The sequence below is a fragment of the Mytilus trossulus genome, chromosome 5 (assembly GCF_036588685.1).
Source record: "Mytilus trossulus isolate FHL-02 chromosome 5, PNRI_Mtr1.1.1.hap1, whole genome shotgun sequence".
Classification (NCBI taxonomy): domain Eukaryota; kingdom Metazoa; phylum Mollusca; class Bivalvia; order Mytilida; family Mytilidae; genus Mytilus; species Mytilus trossulus.
Window position 1 is genome coordinate 58,853,257 of NC_086377.1, and position 20,247 is coordinate 58,873,503.

The window sequence follows — 20,247 nt, forward strand, 5'->3', positions numbered from 1 at the left end:
TCCCCCTGCCTTGGATGCCCTTAAATCTTCTAAAAACAAAAAAAAATAACTTTTGTATAGCGGACACACTTGAAAAATATCTAAATAAAAAATGTTTAAAATGAATAATTCATTAGGATCTCCTCAGATTATCATTGAAGCGTTTGCGATGGAAAGGTGAAGAAAACGATGAGATATTTGATTTTAATACTTTTTTGTAGGGGCACCTGTAGTTTCTTCTGCTAAATTAGATGTTACTTTAATGGTTTGTCTTCTACGGAATTTACCACCAATGGTTGCTCCACCAACCCCGAATGGATTTGATGCCTTACCACTATCTAGTGACGTGTCTAATGGTGCTCACATAGCTCGAATAAAATATTATAAAAATTTCATTGTTTCGCATTCAAAGGATGGAAAACTATCCGATGCTGATTTCAACAAAATATGGATTGATATGGATGTGGTATGATTATTTCATCTTTTAATCTTATTCAGCATGTGGTCGTTGCGTGACATCTGAGACAATGCGATTATAACTAAGAAACTTTAAAATAAGCAAAATAATTTCTCATTTGAATATTTCCGTATTGATATTTCTCAGTTCCAACTTTAAAGTGAGATTGTGAGAAACACTTTGACAAAAACGGTACCACTTTTACTGCACCAGAGGTACATTAAATTATACATACTAGAGGTGAAATAATCCAAATTTCGTAACCTTATACACACGTTAAAGATCGGATCAAACAAAAAAGACATAAAAATATAGATAAATTCCATATTGACATTTCAAAGTTCCAACATACAAAACTTAAAAAAAATCGAAATAAAAAAAAAATGTCTATAACTTTTTTTTTTATACTTTTTGGAATTTTTGGTTCTCAATGCTCTTCAACTTTGTATTTGTTTTGCTTTACAATTTTTTTATCTAAGTGTCATTAATGAGTCTTAAGTAGACGAAACGCGCGTCTTAAATTATAATCCTGGAACCTTGATAACTATTTACACCACTGTGTCGATGCCACTGCTGGTGGACGTTTCGTCACCAAGGATATCAACATCCCAGTAGTCACCACTTCGGTGTTGACAAAAATATCAATTGTAAAGTAATTTTAATAAATTTGTTGTTGACAAAACTTTAATGATTTCGAAAATATAATGATTCTCCTATCCCAGGAATGGATAACCCTTAGTTGTTTTTGGCTCGACTTTTTTTTAAATTTTTGGTCCTAAATGCTCTTCAACTATGTTCTTGTTTGGCTTTACAACTATTTTGATCTGAGCGTCACTGATGAGTCTTATGTAGACGAAACGCGTGTCTGGCGTATTAAATTATTATCCTGGTATCTATCTACACTTGTCAATTTTTAACTACACTAATCATCAAAACTAATGTCCAACTGAAGTCATATCAATGTTTTGATGCATGTAGAGGCAAAAAGAGGCGATTATTTTTCAAGTCCAAAATGAGCTTAGTTTACCGTTAATAAACCTCACAGACTGCTATCAATTTACGAAAATTAACGAATATCACGGCCCACACCATGTGTAAATTTCAAACAATCTAGGGCTTCCATGAATTATTTCGATTCTAATAAGACAAATACGGTCATTAAAAAACTGAAGCGAGGGTGGGTATGCTGTGTGTGTGGCTGTTCTTTTTTACTCCCTGTTGGATAAAGCTCAAATATCTTTATAAATATGTAGCTTGCGTAGGTTATTTCGTGAACAGCTGCTTGTAAAAAAACAACTTTTTAATTCTTTAAATTCTCAAACCCAACATTTTCCATTTTTTATTTACATGTTTTTCTCGTAAGCTTCCGTCAAATCCAAAGTTGACATTAAGGAGCTGCCATATTGACTTGCTGAAATGAGTAAATATGCGAATAATGCAATAGAATAGAAAATAAAACAAAACCTACCTCAAAAATCAGTTTTAATACAAGATCATACGAATTCCGATGGTTCACGTAACAGAAAGCTTTCAACTTTAGCGGTTTCATTTGTATGACGTCAAGTTTTGAAATGACTTAAACGCGCCAAAAAGATTAAAAGACTTTCGCTGAATTTTATTTAATTTCTATTTTGTTGATTTTTCCGAGCTCTTGTGCATTACTTCTTTTTATAATGCATACGAATAAGAATAAAAGTTATTTTGTCTTTTTTAAATTTCACTTTTTAAAACAATAAAATCGGCAAAGGGTCTGCAAATAGGTTCCAATACATGTAGATTTACGTGGGAAGTATATTGTAACAGCCCCTATTATATATATCTCTGAGTCTGCGCTAAGTATATTTTATCGAGAATTTTATCACAGTGTTGTTTACAAAACTACAGATGCACGTCATATTAGAATATTTAATATTCCAAATCAAAACTATTTCAAGTTGTTACACTATGATTATCAAATTAAATGATCGAAGATAATTTAAAAGAAAACTTGTAATCATATTTGTTTTATTTTGTTAAATATAATGTTTATGCATGTTCTTATTATATTCTAAAGGCCATTAATGGTTTAGGAAACCAACAAGATATAACAGATGCGGCAGATGCCAAAACTAAAGTTTTAGACTTTAAAGCTATTATGGAACACTTGGATATTAGGATGGAAATTAAGCGAAATCGTAAACGATCTTTGGAGCATTCAGGAAAAATAGTCGAGCACGCCAGCAAAATAGCAAAACTTGAAACAACTGTTGAAAATTTGAACATTGGCCATGGCAAAGGTGACGGTTAATGAATAATGTTTAATAACAGATCTTGATGCAAGACAAATACATCACATATAACTCTTATTTCTATAGGCAGCATTTTGATGATCCTTTTCAAATTCGTACTTTATTATGCTTGATTTTCAGTGATACTTTGGTAAGAATTTAGATGATCCTTTTCAAATTCGTACTTTTTTATGCATGATTTTTTAGTGATACTTTGGTGAGAGTTTAGATGATCCTTTTCAAATTTGTACTTTATTGTGCATGATTTTTAGTGATACTTTGGTGAGATTTAAATATTCCTTTTTAAATTCGTACTTAATTATTCATGTTTTTAGTGATATTTTTGTGAGAGTTTAGAAGATCCTTTTCAAATTCGTAGTTTATATAACTTTTGAATCGAACACCACTGTGATTCAAAATCTTATGCATCCTGGGTAATATTTTCAAAAGTGTACACCAAAACATCGTGATTGGTTAATAATGTCATAAACAATGGAAATTCGAGCAATGAAGTGACGTTATTTTCGTTTGAGGGTACGAACGATGAAATTACCCATGATTCTTTAGATTCCGAAACGGCCAATTGACGTACATAATTCTTATTCTGCTATTATAACGAGTATATAGATATAGGAAGATGTGGTGTGAGTGCCAATGAGACAACTCTCCATCCAAATAACAATTCAAAAAATAAACCATTATAGGTTGAAGTACAGCTTTCAACACGGAGCCTTGGCTCACACCGAACAACAAGCTATGAAGGGCCCCAAAATTACTAGTGTAAAACCATTCAAACGGGAAAACCAAAGGTCTAATCTATATAAACAAAACGAGAAACGAGAAACACGTATATATTACATAAACAAACGACAACTACTGTACATCAGATTCCTGACTTAGGATAGGTGCAAACATTTGCAGCGGGATTAAACGTTTTAATGGATCCAAACCTTCTCCCTTTTTCTGAAACAATAGCATAACATCACAACATAGAAAAACATTGATTGTTCTAAAACAAGCTTGATATCAACAAAAAGTGTGAAGCCTTTATAGATGTTTTGTTTTACTTGTTTTACTAGATTAGTTAATATGCGTTCATTCTTTTTTCGTAGTTGAGCAATCAAGTGCAGACAATGCTAGCAATATAGCAATACTAGAAACAACAGTGGAATACATTGAACAAGGTAATATCAATAGTTTTCTAATCGAGCTTGATGTGTTATAAATACATTAGATATTACACATCTAGCTACATTTTATAACAAGTTTGATGCTAGTGATAAACTTTAAGCCTTTTCCAGAGCTTTTTTTTTAACTCGTTTTAGTTGATATCTGAATATGTTTTTGTACTTTTTAATAAAATTTTATAAAAGAGGGACGAAAGATATCAAAGGGACAGTCAAACTCATAAATCTAAAACAAACTGACAACGCCATGGCTAAAAATGAAAAAGACAAACAGAAAAACAATAGTACATATGACACAACATAGAAAACTAAAGAATTAACAACACGAACCCCACCAAAAAGTAGGGGGTGATCTCAGGTGCTCCGGAAGGGTAAGCAGATCCTGCTAAATGAGAGAAAGAGTTAGTGGGTTCATTATATTTTCATCGTTATTTTCAGAAGTAAAGTCAGTAAGGATAGACGTCGATGTCAATGGTCCAAAAGGTGAATACTTTATATAGACTATTTCACATACTTTTTTGCTACCCCAGCGAATGGGATAAATTATTATTTTATAGATCAACTGTCAGAATTTAGTCCATTCTATGTGGTAAATTCTCTTTTATTTTTTTATTTCAATTTCTATTTTTTTTCATAATATGATGCGGATACATACAAAGAGAGACATATAGATTCTTACACTGCAACAAGTGTATTACGATATTTCTCCACTCGAGACAGTTAAATTTTATTATTTAAAGCGCGAGGCTTGCCGAGCCCTTTAAATAATAAAATTTAACTGTCGAGAGTGGAGAAATATCGTAATACACGAGTTATAGTGTTGGAATCTGTTTCTCTAATGCTTTTTATCGTTCTTTTTCAAAAAAAATCAGAAAATTGTGCTCTTTTTATGCGACGTCATCAGCTAAGGTCTCCTTTTTTGATGACGTCACAATAGGAAAATTGAGAAGAAAACAAAACATTTTGACATCATAATCAAATTTCGACTAATCATTTGCCGAGAACAGATTTTTCACTAGTGAGGAGAAATATTTTTCTCACACCGGTCAGGAAATGTGAAAATAGCACAAAAATTAGAGAAAACTAATTTTCCATGTACAACCCTTTTATTATCAAACCAAAATTATTTAGTTACTTTCATTTTTATTGTTTCTTTTATTTATTAAAAACAACTGATTTATTAAACCTACATTGTAACTAATAAGAATTAAGCCTCAGATATAATAAGGATTAATGGATTTGAAATGCCTCTAAAGACTGGTTGGTATAAATATACATGTTGAATGACTGCTTATGTTGAAAAATGTAATATATTGTATTTCATATATATGTACCAAGTTGTACTTTAAAAAATAGATTCTACTACTGCATCGAGTGTGAAACGATATTTATCCACTCGAGACAGTCAAATCTTCAAATTTAAAACGCGAGTCTCGCTGAGCGTTTTACATATTTATTTAAAATTTAACTGTCAAGAGTGGATAAATATCAGATAACACCAGCTTCGGTGGTGGCACCTGTTTTTGTAATGATTATCTAACAACATATGCAGGCAAACTTATTTCTTCTTTTTGATTGATCTGCAAAAAGATGTGATCTTTCTATTTGACCTCATCAGGCATGGTCGCCTTTTTTCCTGCCGTCACATTAGGAAATTCAAAGGAAATCAAGAAAATCGACGTCACAATTTGATTTTAACAAGAACTGAAATCAAACGAATCATACGTTAATTTTTTTTTTATAAAATGGGTGCCGAAAGGGATAAATTGACGATAAATTGGAGAAATAAAATTAACTATAAGAGGAAAACAACGACACAACAGAAGCACTAAAACACAACACACACGGAAACAAACTATAAGATAACAATAGCCATTTTCCTGACTTAGGACGGGACATTTTAAGATAACATTTTAAGCAAATCACTTAAATTTGTTCATTAGGTGACTTTATGGAATTTAAAGACAAACTCATACATTCAACAATGCTTGACAAAGAGGTTTTGGATAACCTAATTTCTAAATGCGTTCTGACACTAGATGACAGAGAAGAAATTGTTAACTGTGATAACCAATCATCTCGTAACAAAAAGCTCTTAAAATTACTCATCAATCGACCATACCACACACTCGGTATACTCGTTGAAGCAATGAAAGAGTCTGAGCAAAAGAGCCACACTTTACTGCTTTCCAAAATGGAGGCCAAGGTCGAAGACAATGTTATGACATTACAAAATGAACCACTCATAGATGGCTTATCAGGTAAGCTTTATTTAAGCGGATTAAAAAGTTGGTTATTAACAGGTAGAAATTGTTAAAGTATTTACCAAATGTATTGAAACAAAAGCATTTGTAAATAGGAAACTGCTATATACACTTTATCAATTCGTTTGAAGTATTTGAGATTGTGATTTTCTTATTTGCGTATTACTTTCGTTTAGAATTGTCCTCGGAGTTCGGAGTTTTTGTTATTTTACATTAGAGTAACTGCGAAGTAACTCATAAATCGTACTTTCGTATTAATTTGAATTGTTGACACAATTGGTAATGTTTTTTTGTTATTCAATGTTAACTGTTTTGTATTTTATCCCAGTACACCATTTTGTCCCAGACTAAAGTTTTCTTTTTGACCTTGTTCTTAATATATATTTTGATCTTTATCGTATTTAATGTGTGTCATAGATCAAATTTACTTGTTGAGTGTACGTTTTCTTGTTTAAGTCAATATATCTTTTTAATTGAGTTAATCATATAAGTCATTGGTTTTTTTCAGTGGGTTTTTTTCATTTTTAAATGTTACATTACTCATTCATGTTGAAGCGAAGGTTGGAACCTGTTTAAACGCGTTTCAATTATATGAACCTGGCCTAAGTAAGGAATCTGTTCAAAAGCTGTCGTTTTTTGAAGTTTATAAGTGTTTCTCGTTTCTCGTTTAGATACAGATTACAGCAATGTTTTCCTGTTTGAATATTTTAACACTAGTATATGTGCATCCCTTTGTAGCTTTCTGTTCGATGTGGGACAAAGTTACATGTGTATGGCTATACCTTAACTTATTATTGTTTACTTTGTACACAATGTGACTTAGTTTCAGAGTTGTCAAATTAGCACCTAACCAAATCTTCTTATTTCTATATAGAGTTTTTGTTATAATGTATTATATTTCAGATACAGAGAAACAAATCGTTAAAGTAATCAAGTGTTATAACACAATAGTCCATAACATTGACATTGAAAAAACTGGAATTCTATACAAACTCCATGATATTTTAAGTGAGGAAGAGAATACAGAAATGACACCAATGGATGTTTCTGTGGAAGACAGAAATAGAGGAATTTTAGGAAAAATCATTGGACACAATACTTCATCTGCCTACAAAATCTTCCTTGAAGTTCTTAAAGAAGATAGCTGTTATAATGAATATGCTACAAAAATAGAGGAAACAGATGTCACACAATTTGACCTCCAGTTACTAAGTATTGGTAGGTCAACGAACAAAATATTAAAAAAAACCCCAACAAAATTAGACATTTATAATTTATTTTTACAACAATGTTACTGTAAGGTGGTACCTAACACTAGAGGGAGATAACTCTGTAAAATCAGCTAAACGTTTAATTTACATTGTGTTGTTAAGGGAATATTAAGTTTTTGAATGATCAAAATAAGTATTTGTCATTGATAAAATGGTTGGTTCAAATGTTTTGAAATTTTTATATTTTTTGTCAAAGGGTCAAAGTAAATACTTTGTCGAAATTTTATAAAAATTAAACAAGCCAAATTAATTTTAGTGAAAGTGTTGGGTACCACCTTAAGCCCCAATCCCACTAGACCAAGATCGCACCATGCTCTATGCGATCTAAAATAAATTCATATCGTGGTGAGGTCGGGGTATGAGCGGCATGAAAATATAGATTTTCGTTGCTTTCACGATGCTACTAAGTCCTCATTACGCGTCTACAATGATCCCTCTACGATTATACCTCGTTCTTACCGGGCTTATTCTGCGACCTCACTATGCTTATCAAGATCTGTCTACGCTCATCACATTCTCACTACGACCAAACCCCGAGTTATCCGATTGCAACACGATCTTACCACGCTTCTATTGCGATTATAGCACGTTCTTACCACGATTATACTACGTTCATACCGGAATTTTACTACGTTCTCAGCAATAACGTGAACATCGTGTTCCATATTAATACAGTCCCGTTCCTTCTTTTTTGATTAATACGTAGATTTCTAGAACACGTACGCGTGGGTCGGTGGTAGGGGGTTATGTATAGGCAGAGGGAGCTCTGATAGTAACGAATCCTGATCAAGCAGAGATGTCGGACAGACCAATCCTACCTAAATTATACCCATTCCTTGTCCATAAAGCTCAAATGAAGATAGCAGAGATGACACAGATGTGTCAATAGATATAGGAAGATGTGGTATAAGTGCCATTTAGACAACTCCCCATCAAAGTAACAATTTATAACTGTAAACAATTTAAGGCAAAAGTACGGCCTTCAAAACGGAGCTTTGGCTCACACCGAAAAGCAAACTATAATGGCACCCAAAAATTACTAGTGTAAAACCTTTCAAAATCAACGGTCTAATCTATATAAAAACGAGAAGCATGAGTTAGAGAAAATGGACGAGAAGTCCTTATTACATACAGACAAATAAAACCTGGAGAGATTTAATGTATTTTATGTGAAAATGACAATGAGAATGATGGTCGTAGTATGAACGTAGTCAAGTCGTAAGAAGAGCGTGATGAGGACGGCAAGGGCGTGCTAGAATCGAACTATGGTCGTGAACAGCGTGGTTTAGTCGTAGGGGAAGCGTATTTTGGTCGCGGCGAGAACGTGATGGTCGTAGTGAGATCGTTATAACGTCACTGTGAGATCGCAGTGCAGTGTCTCCGAATAGCATCATGCTTTCGCTACGCTAATGCTATGCTCTAGCTACGCTCTCGCTACGATGGTACAGCGACCTTTGCGATCCAACCGCAATCTAAGTGCGCTCTCACTACGATTCTACCACGATCCGATTTAGCCACGACCACACCACGATTGTGTTGAACATGTTCAAAGTTGGCCACGCTTATTACGATCTTGAAGACCTCACCACGACCGTGATACGACCTTACTGAGATCTACACGATCGTACTACGCTCATCAAAATTTGCATTTTGTCATAGATCGTAGTGCGATCGTGGCCTAGTGGGACTGCGGTATTACAATTTCTTGTTTCCTTATATGAAAACCCTTCAACATAAAAATGGTCGTCTTTAAGTTAAAACCATAAAAAAACAATATTTTGTATACATTTTAATAGAAACATAAGTCTTTTGTATTCAATTATAAGCATAAAACCTTTAATACCTATTAGCATGTCGTAAAGTTATATTGTATTGCTAATTTGTGAATTTCTCTATCCTGAATGTTCTTCCATTTATTTGTATTGTAGAACTGTCATGTAATGTTTTCAGTTTCGTGTTATATTTAACATTGTCATAAAAGCGGGAGGTTTGGCATGCCACAAAACCAGGTTCAACCCTCCATTTTTTTTCTTAAAATGTCCTGTACCAAGTCAGCGAAATAGCAATTGTTATCTTATTGTTCGTTTATGTGTGTTTTCCATTGTCGTTTTTTTTTGTTCCACTTCAGTGTTTCTGTTGTTTCATTGTTTTTTCTTATATTTGAGTTGTTTTCCTCAGCATTAGTTTGTAACCCGGATTTGTTTTCTCTCAATTGATTTATGACGTTCGACGTTCGAACAGCGGTATACTACTGTTGCTATTTCTATGTTCTAATAAATGTTAATATATATATTTCCATTATTATGAAGGAAAACAATGGAGGGAAGGAAAGATAATTGAAAAAGAAAGAAAAAGAAGAAAAGAAAATGGAATGACTGGTAAATATAATTTCAAATATTGTCATTCCAATATGTATATATTTGACAAAAGAGGGACGAGCGAAACCACAGGGACCGTTAAACTCATAAATCGAAAATAAACTGACAACGCCAAGGTTAAAAATGTAAAAGACTAACAGACAAACAATAGTACACAACATAGAAAAATAAAAATTAAGCAACACAAGCTCCAACAAAAACTATAGGTGATTTCAGGTGCTCTGGAATGGTAAGCAGATCCTGAATCACATGTGGCATTTGACAATGTATACTTGAAATTATGTATGTTATGCAATTATGCCTATTACCAAACTATCCGCAGATTTACGCATTTTGTGTTAATACAAGTTCATGTTGATGAACTTGATTGGAAGATAATTAACTGCAAGTTATTATCTACTAAAAGTTTCTGTAGAACATAATACAAATTTTGGTGCATATAGTAAAACAGGAACTGCGTCTCATTCCATATAACTTTTATTCAGACCGCTTTTTGTTGCAAAATTATAAGTTTCTTATGAACAATGATGTAGACTTTTTGTCGTTTTACTTTTTTGACGATTGTTGAGCTGTACATGTACAGACTGTGTCCCTTGTCCTTTTATAACCATCTAACTGTGTGTTGATTTGCATGACGGGTGAAGCTTATATAAGATTTCGTCATACCACAGTTTTTATTTATTTGTTTCCCTTGATATTTTATTTTTTTGTATTTGATTTGTGTTATCAAAACGAGAAACTATTGATTCATGGTGGCTATTTTTGGCTACCAGTTTTTAAAAGTGGAAGAAGCTGGAGTGTCGCAAGAGAACCACAGACCTTTGGTAAACATACGAAAAATCATAGTCAATAAAGAATGTAGTCGAATGCACCTTACAAGAGAATGACTCAAAATCACAACATTAGTGTTGTCGGGAAAGTGATAGAAAAATTTGACTACTTGGACATCGAAGACCATCCTAATTAAGGGTTATAATTTAGCTCCTTGGTATCATATCAACCTTCGTATATGACTGATAAAAGATATAATCAAAGTAATTGAATTATTATTCTTCAAATTATTAACTATTTTCTGTTCTCGTTTGAATCAAAACAATATTTACATGTATTAGATTATTAAAAATATTTCGAGTTTATGTCATTTATGAAGTAAAAAATGTTATAGTTGTTCTAAACATTTATGTATTTAAAAAAAGAAAGATGTTAAATTAATAGTATTGTTAATAGAATTATAACACAATTAATAGGCTTCATGTTTTTTTTCATTACCAACATAGATTTGATGATTGATAAAGTAGAAACATGGAAAAGGGATGACAGTCTTTATATCGAAACTAGAGCGTCTAATTATGTTTTAAACTGTGTCAATAAACACTCATGTGTAAGTGTAATAGGACCGTCCGGTTGTGGGAAAACGGCTCTTGTTCGACATGTTTCTCTCCAAATGGAACAAAATGGATACACTATATTAACTGTGATCGACGCGAGAGATATAACAGATAAGTATAAATCTGGCAGAAAAACATTGTACATTGTTGATGACATATGTGGAAATTTTACTGCCAACCAAACTCGGTTAGAAGAATGGAAAAAATCAATGGTTGACTTAAGGAGTATTTTAGAATTTGGTAATTGTAAGTTGATTTTAACTTGCAGACTTCAAGTTTTTCAAGATAAGGGGTTTGAAAATTTAGATATTTTCAAAACATGTGAATGTAACTTAATTTCTAAAGATTTAGCTTTAACAATTATTGAAAAAGAGACCATGACAGCACAGTACTTTGGGGAACATGCTTCAGAAGGATTGAAACACTTAGGGGAATATGATTTTCTCCCCCTTTTATGTAAATTTTATTATGTAGAGAAAGACAATCCACAATTTAAACTAGACATGTTTTTCAATGATCCTTTTTCCTTTTACAAATATGATTTGACTCATATGTACAACGATTGTAAAGAAGGTAAGTACAAATACTGCGCTCTACTATTGTTAGTTATCTTCAACAACGGGTTAAAAGAGAAGAACATTACAGGTAAGGATCCTAAAGTTTTGGAGATTATAGAAGATCTCATAGAGGTATGCGACATAGAGGAAAATATTACAGGTAGAAAACTAAAGAACCAGATTGACATTCTGATAGGAACATTTGTGACTTATGATGAAGGCACATACCAAACAATCCATGACAAGCTGTTTGATTTCCTAGCTTTTTTTTTTGGAACGCAACATCAAATTATAAACATATTGATAAAACATGCCGAAGACAGATTTATTCGTGAGCGATTTGTTTTTAAAGATTACAATGAAAGTACACATTATTCTATACCTATTTCTGATTTCAAATTGCAATTAATGTACATGAAAAGAGTATTTGACGATATTATAGGTTCAAGTAAAGTGAATACAAACATAGTAGAAAATGAAAATTTTAAAAATGTAAAATTCCGCACTATGATACTTGATTTCATGAAAAATCTTTCCAAACATGAAATAACTATCATCATGAAGAAAGCAAACACTAATTTTCTCAATACCATGTTTGTCCTGAGACAGAATGATATACAAGACAGAGGTAAAGATATGTCTTATGAATATAAATGTTTTGGTATCATTTTACCCGATGATATGATACAGCAATACATTGAGAAATGGTTTGATGCTTTGACAATAACTATTTCCACAGAGGCATTTTTGGGGGAGAACAGGCTTGTCAAATGTGGGAAATTTCAAACCGCCTTGAATTCCTACATAAGACAAATAAACGTCGCTTCTATCATTCAGACTGGAAGTTCAGATTTCCTCAATACAATGTTTGTCATAACAGAAAATGGTTCTCAAGATATGACTCAGAAACAAAATGCACGTTTTGGTATTGATATTCCAGAGGATTTGTTACAGCACTACATTGCCAGATGGTTTGACGATTTGACAAAACATGTCGGGAGGATGATAGTAAGGAGAAATCATGGTATGAGTTACTTGCATTCAGGTAAGCATAAAACATTGATGCTTGACGAATTCATGAACAAGAATAGACCATTGACGAATCCTACATTTCGTATTGCCCTACGCACTTACATGAGGCAGCTAACTACAGTCAAAATTGCGTCACTCATTCATACCGCAGAGGACGCTTTCCTTAATACAATGTTTGTCATGACAGAGAATGACATTAACGACAAAGCTGAGAGCCGATATGAATGGTTCGGTATTGTTATTCCTGATGAAATTTTACAACAATACATTGAAAAATATTTTCATCGCCTGACAAACGAATATAGCGTGGTGACAGATATACATAAAAATAGAGCATTGAGAAATATAAAAGTTCACACTGCCTTACGAACGCACATGAAACAACTTACAAGAGAGGAAATCGCTTTACTTATTCAGAATTCCGTGCATATATTTTTCAATATAATGTTTGTTATGACAGAGAAGGATATACAAAATAGTGAACAAAGCCAATTTGCATGTTTTGGTATTGTTATTCCGGATGATCTGTTACAGCAATACATTCAAAGGTGGTTTGATGAGTTGACCAAAACGCATACAGTAGAGGCTGCCATAAGTCAAAATAGACCATTGGTTAGTGACAAATTTCTAAGTTCTGTACGTACTCACTTGAGACAACTTACCATAGAAAACATCGCTTTAATCATTCAAACTACAAAGGCAGATTTTATTGATAAATTGTTTGTGATGACCGAAGCGGATAACCGAGACAACGCTGCAAACCGATATGAATGTTTTGGAATTGTCATTCCAGATGAACTGTTACAGCCATATATTGAGAAGTGGTTTAATTATTTAATCAAAACGTTTTTTGTAGTGTCAGCAATATCTAAAAATAGACCACTAAGTAATGTTAAATTTCGCAGGGCTGTGCGTACACACATGAAGCAACTAACCACAAAAAGCATCGCTTCAATCATTCAGACATCATATGAGGATTTTATCAATACAATGTTTGTCATGTCAGATGAGGACATCAAAGACAACGCTGAGAACCAACATGAATGTTTTGGTATCATTATTCCTAATGATCTATTACAGCAATACATTCAGCGATGGTTTAATGTGTTGAAAAAAACACAGTGTGTAGCAACTGCCATAGAGAAAAGTAGACCAATGATGAATGTTACATTTCGCAGAGCTGTATGTTCCTATATGACACTACTAACCACAGAAAACATCGTTTCGATCATCGAAAATACAAACGAGGATTTTATTAATAAAATGTTTGTTATGACAGAGGATAACATCAAAGACGACGCTGAAAACAAATACCAATGTTGTGGTATTGTAATTCCTGATGATTTGGTACATCAATACATTGAGAGGTGGTTTTATGATTTGACCAAATCGCAGTTTGTAGAGACCACCATAGTAAAGAATAGACCGTTAAGTAATGTTAAATTTCGTAATGATGTACGTACCTTCATGAGCCAACTTGCCACAGAAAACATCGCTTCAATCATTCAGAATACACATGAGGATTTCCTGAATTTAATGTTTGTCATGGCAGAGGATGACATCAAAGAAAACGATGAGAATCGATATAACTGCTTTGGTATTGTTATTCCTGTTGATAGGATACAGCAATACATCCAGAGGTGGTTCAATTATTTGACCAACACGGATTCGGTAGAGGACATGATAGATCGAAATAGACCATTGTTGAACGTTACGTTTCGTTGTGCTTTACGTGACCACATAAGACAACTTACCACTGAAAACATCGCTTCAATCATTCAGAATACACATGAGGATTTCCTGAATCTAATGTTTGTCATGACAGAGGATGACATCAAGGACAACGCTGATAATCGATATGAATGGTTTGGCATTGTTATTCCTGATGATCTTTTACATCAATATGTGCAAAGGTGGTTTGAAGTAACGAAGGAAACAAGTGTATTAAAAAAGACCATAGAAGATGGAAGGTCTGTTACATATTATACCACAAGCAATGGATTGGAAATATTATTAAATAGAAGTAGACCATGGCAAAATTTTAAATTTCGTAGTGCCCTACGAACTTATTTGAACCAGTTAAGCATAGAAACAGTCACTTTTCTTATTGAGCGTAGAGATGATTTTTTTGTCAATATAATGTTTGTCATGACAGAAGATGAAATAAAAGACAACTCTAAGAATCGATGGGAACAAGTTGGTATCGTTATTCCCGAAGACCTACTACAAATATACATTGGTAATTGGTTTGAACGTTTGATTCAAACCAGTGAGTTCAACAGATTCATAGACCGAAACAGACCTTTAAAGAATTTTGCTTTCCGTACTGCCTTGGGAAAATTTATGAGACAAATAAACTCAGACAAAATCGCTTTAATCATTAGGAATGCAAAGGATAATTTTATCAATAATATGTTTGTCATGACAGAAGAGGAAATACAAGAAAACTCTGCTGATCGATATTACTGTTTTGGTATTGTTATTCCTGATAATCTGTTAGATGACTATATCAAAAGATGGGTTAATTCCTTACTCAGAACCAATGTACTAGAAAAATTCATAGATCAAAGTAGACCACTGAAAAATGAAACATTTCGGAAAGCGTTAAGTAACTTCTTGAGACAACTAAGCGCAAAAAACATTGTTTCAATAATTACGAATGCAAAAGATAATTTTGTCAATCAGATGTTTGTTATGGCAGAGGAGGACATCAGAGACAACGAAAAGAACCAGTATAAAAATTTTGGAATTGTAATTCCCGATGACATGTTACAACAATACATTGAGAGGTGGTTTGATGATTTGACAAAATCGAAGTGTGTGGAGGCCACCTTGAATAAGAATAGATCATTGACAAATGTTAATTTTCGTAACGCTGTTCGTTCACACATGTGTCAGATAACTGAAGATAACGTCGCTTCAATCATTCAAACTACAACAGTTACTGCTGATTTTGTCAATGTAATGTTTATTCTGACAGACGAGGAGATAAAGGAGAACTCTGAGAACCGATATGAATGTTATGGTATTATCATTCCTGAAGGTTTGTTACAGGATTATATTCAGAGGTGGTTTGGTGATTTAACCAAAGCGCATTCGGTAGTGGACGTGATTGATAAAAATAGACCATTAGTAAATGATACTTTTCGTAGTGCTATACGAGCCCACATGAGACAACTAACTACAGAATATATCGCTTCAATCATTCAGACAACAAATGAGAATTTCCTGAATTCAATGTTTGTAATGGCAGAGGATGACATCAAAGAAAACGCTAAACACGGACATGTTTGTTTTGGCATTGTAATTCCAGATGACCTATTACAGCAGTACATCGAGAAGTGGTTTAATGATTTAACGAAGACCAAATCGGTGAAGGAATTTATGGATAATTGTAGGCCTTTAAACAACGGACTATTCCGTACAAGTTTGCGTAGCTACACAAAAGAACTAAACATAACAGAAATCAGTTCACTCATTCAGACTGGAAGTAGTGATTTCCTTAACACGCTTTTTGTCATGACAGAGGATGACATAAAAGAAAACACTGAAAATCAAATCGATTGTTTCGGTATAGTAGTTCATGATGATATTTTACAGCAATACATCGAGAGATGGCTTCTTCATTTGTCTGAGAGATCTGAGACAAACAGGTACATAAATGAAAATAGACTTTTAATTAATGTTACCTTTTTTACTGGATTGCAAACTTTCATAAGACACTTAAACACAGGACAGATCACCTTTTTCATTCAGACAGGAAGCAATGATTTTCTTAATAGAATGTTTGTTATGACAGAGGGGGATATTAAAGGCAACAGTAAGAATCGATATGAATGTTTTGGTATCGTGATTCCTGATGATGTATTTCTATTACAGCAATATATTGCGAGATGGTTTCATAGCGTGACTGAATCCAATTCGGTGACAGAATATATGAAGGTTAATCGGCCTCTGTTGAATGGTACTTTCCGGACTGCGTTGTGTAGCCACATGAGACAACTAGACAATGAAGTAATTAGAACCCTTATTCAGACCGGGACTAGTGACTTCCTCAATACAATGTTTGTCCTGTCAGAGAATGACATAGCCATTGACAATGGTGAATATCGGGTTGAATGTTTTGGTATTGTTATTCCTGATGAGATGTTACAGCAATACATGGATAGATGGTTGGATTGCATGACAAAGGCTGACTCCGTGATAGAATTCGTAGGTGTTAATAGGTCTTCTATGGGAGTTATATTGCAAGCCGAATGGGAAGCATATATGAGCCAGATGGATTCAGACAAATAATCTCTGCGTCTCTGGAGCTGGCATGTCAGTTAACTGCTAGTAGTCTGTTGTTATTTATGTATTATTGTCATTTTGTTTATTTTCTTTGGTTACATCTTCTGACATCAGACTCGGACTTCTCTTGAACTGAATTTTAATGTGCGTATTATTATGCGTTTATTTTTCTACATTGTTTAGAGGTATAGGGGGAGGGTTGAGATCTCACAAACATGTTTAACCCCGCCGCATTTTTGCGCCTGTCCTAAGTCAGGAGCCTCTGGCCTTTGTTAGTCTTGTATTATTTTTATATTAGTTTCTTGTGTACAATTTGGAAATTAGTATGGCGTTCATTGTCACTGAACTAGTATGTATTTGTTTAGGGGCCAGCTGAAGGACGCCTCCGGGTGCGGGAATTTCTCGCTACATTGAAGAACTGTTGGTGACCTTCTGCTGTTGTTGTTTTTTTTATTTTGGTCGGGTTGTTGTCTCTTTGACACATTCCCCATTTGCATTCTCAATTTTATAATACATGGGGTAGTGGTATTGATTTTTCTTAATAAGACGACAAATAAATATTTAAGTTAGTGTTTATCTATGCTTCAGGAGTACCTGATATCATCCAAAGTTTTTGATTGGGATTGTGTTTCTCAGACTTAAGTTTTCTTTGTTGTGTTTTGTAAACTGTTGTTTGCCTGTTGTTTGACATTTTAAACGAAGCATATCGGGAATTGGTGGCTTAATGTACAAATTATGAACGGAATTAATATATGTGTATTAATATTGATAGAATATTAAACATATGCAACTAAGTATGGATGAAAAACTAAATGAGATACAGATTTGTGGATATGGATGGTATATAAAACATAGTTTACAAAGTATGGATGGAATATGAAAGTCATATAGGTATGATGATATTGATGGTATACAAAAAAGGCAACAGTAGTATATTGCTGTTCGAACATATTCTACAATGTAGGAATTGAAAAATGCAAGTTATATATGTATTTTGTTACTTATTGCATAACATGCATATTTTTTCAAAGTAAGACAAAATGAAAGTAGTAAATGAAAGATTCAGGTAAGATGATACTGATTGCATATAAAACGTATTCTACAAAGTATGTATGGAAAAATAAAAGTCATATAGGTATGATGAAATTGATAGGAGATAAGACATATTACGTATAGTACGGATAGAAAAGTCATATATTTATTTTGATATTCATTTGATATGAAACATATTCTACCAATTATTTCTATGGACGGAAAGAGATGAAAGTGTATATATTTATAATATCATCATTAATAGTTAATAACAGTTTATGTTAAGAGATACAATGTTGAATGTCAAGAGGTCATAATTAAGTTCAGTTACGGTCGCACTGTCAAGGAAGGTAAGTTCCATATTGTGAATATTAACAGCAAGAATATATACCATGTGCGTCGTTCTAAAACAATGGAAATGGTGAAAAAAAGAAAACGGAAACATTTATTCCCTACTCCACAGTATTTTAATAACTAACCGCTGATATAATTATACAATTTAACATGTTTTTTCTTGTCAAAAATTAAAAGAAAAAAATTGTAAGGGTTCCTTGGAACCCAGTGTCTCGCCTACACTTTCTGTTAATCGCAGGCTCAACAAAAATGACAAATCAATAGAATATTCCTGTTGATACTATCTTTTGATTGCAGGAATGCTTAAATCTAAGTTTGGTAAAAATCCAGGAAACTTTATGAATATAATTAATATCTAAAAACTTTAACTGCAGACTGAATTTTATGTTAACTGGAAGCTTTTGATCATAAACAAGCTTCTGTACAAGTTTGGTACGAATCCAAAATAATATGAGAGAGTAATTTTAAAATTTTAGAAAGTTTAAACACAGAGTGAATGTGTTGTTTCCATATCAAAGTAAAATATGAAAAAATAGATTTACTGTTTTATAAAATTTACTTCTGGTTACTATCTTATGGTCATAAACAAGCTTCAGTCCAAGTTAAGTGCCAACCCATGATAGTTTAAGAAAGTCATAGAGTGAATATCATGTTTCTCGGTAGAAAAACTAAGTCCATTTATGAATAAATACGGAAAAAATAGAATTTTATTTAAAAACAAATTCCTTCTGGATACTTTCTTATGATTATAAACAATTTTTCTGTCAACATTTGGTAGAAATCCAGGATAGTTTAAGAAAATTATTAAAATTTCAAAAACTTTAACCACAGAGTCAATATTTGTGGACGCCGCCGCCGACGACACTGACGCCGACGACGGAATGTAGGATCGCTTAGTCTCGCTTTTTCGACCAAAGTCGAAGGCTCGACAAAAAAGATACTAAATGTTATTTGAATTTTATTCATTTGGGCCAGATTGACGTTCAGACGATAAACACTTCCAAATTGTTTGGCTTCCAGTTTATTATTTCATTGTTTATTGTCTTTTTATTGTTTATTGTTTTTTATTGTTATATTTGTATAGGATGTATGTTTTTGTAGAACAGAAATTGCAGTTATTTTACATTTATTATCAAATATGGATTTATTTTGCATTAATATCTTTAACTTAGACTTCATCTATAGGACAGCTTGAAAAATGTATGGAAAAAGACTTTTACTTTTTATTTTTTTAATAAAGAATATACCTTGTTATCAACTTATTTGTTTGAGCAATATGCGTTTGTTTTTGTATCTTATTTATAAGAAAAAAACTTTTACTTTTTATTTTTTTATAAAGAAGATTATGAAAATATATGTACATGTCAATAGTTATGTATTTGGTAAACAAAATTAAAAGATTTCTTTGTTTATCAACAATTCATACATTTGTTTTTACATAATCTTATAACTTTATAGCATCACTTAAAACGGAAATTGCTCTTTAATACCTTGTTATCAGAATATTTGTTTGAGCAATATGCGTTTGTTTTTGTATCTTATTATTCATATGTTTTATTTTTATAGATTCGTAGCGTAAATATTGATTTAGTTTGTTTTTGATTTCTTTATTTTATTGACATTTTTTTTCATTTTTTTTGTCTTTATGATATCTGTGCTAAAATCAAAGTTAGTGTAAGTATTTTTTACACAAATCATCTGCATGTATTGATGATTATGACTATAACCCTCCGTTGTTGTTTTTTAAATCCTTACAAAACTTGCTAAGTTGTATAGTTCTTTGTAAATATG

At 32.7% G+C, this 20,247-nt stretch overlaps 1 protein-coding gene across 1 annotated transcript; it reads left to right on the forward strand.

The window, feature by feature from the left end:
* Positions 1-214: 214 nt before the first annotated feature.
* Positions 215-17,087, forward strand: LOC134718982 (uncharacterized). The gene is made up of 8 exons (XM_063581869.1): positions 215-445; positions 2,490-2,712; positions 3,816-3,887; positions 4,329-4,373; positions 5,834-6,151; positions 7,058-7,372; positions 9,735-9,803; positions 11,081-17,087. The coding sequence occupies exons 1-8, from the start codon at positions 242-244 to the stop codon at positions 17,074-17,076; spliced, it is 7,242 nt and encodes a 2,413-aa protein (XP_063437939.1). The 5' UTR covers positions 215-241; the 3' UTR covers positions 17,077-17,087.
* The last annotated feature ends 3,160 nt before the right edge of the window (positions 17,088-20,247 follow it).

What these genes read in the sequence shown, in the direction of transcription:
- LOC134718982 (XM_063581869.1), top strand. Translation starts at nt 242, where the DNA reads ATGGTTTGTCTTCTACGGAATTTACCACCAATGGTTGCTCCACCAACC. An exon ending in ACTCATAGATGGCTTATCAG is followed by an intron (nt 6,152 to 7,057) that starts GTAAGCTTTATT and finishes ATTATATTTCAG; the next exon opens with ATACAGAGAAACAAATCGTT. An exon ending in AAAAGAAAATGGAATGACTG is followed by an intron (nt 9,804 to 11,080) that starts GTAAATATAATT and finishes TTACCAACATAG; the next exon opens with ATTTGATGATTGATAAAGTA.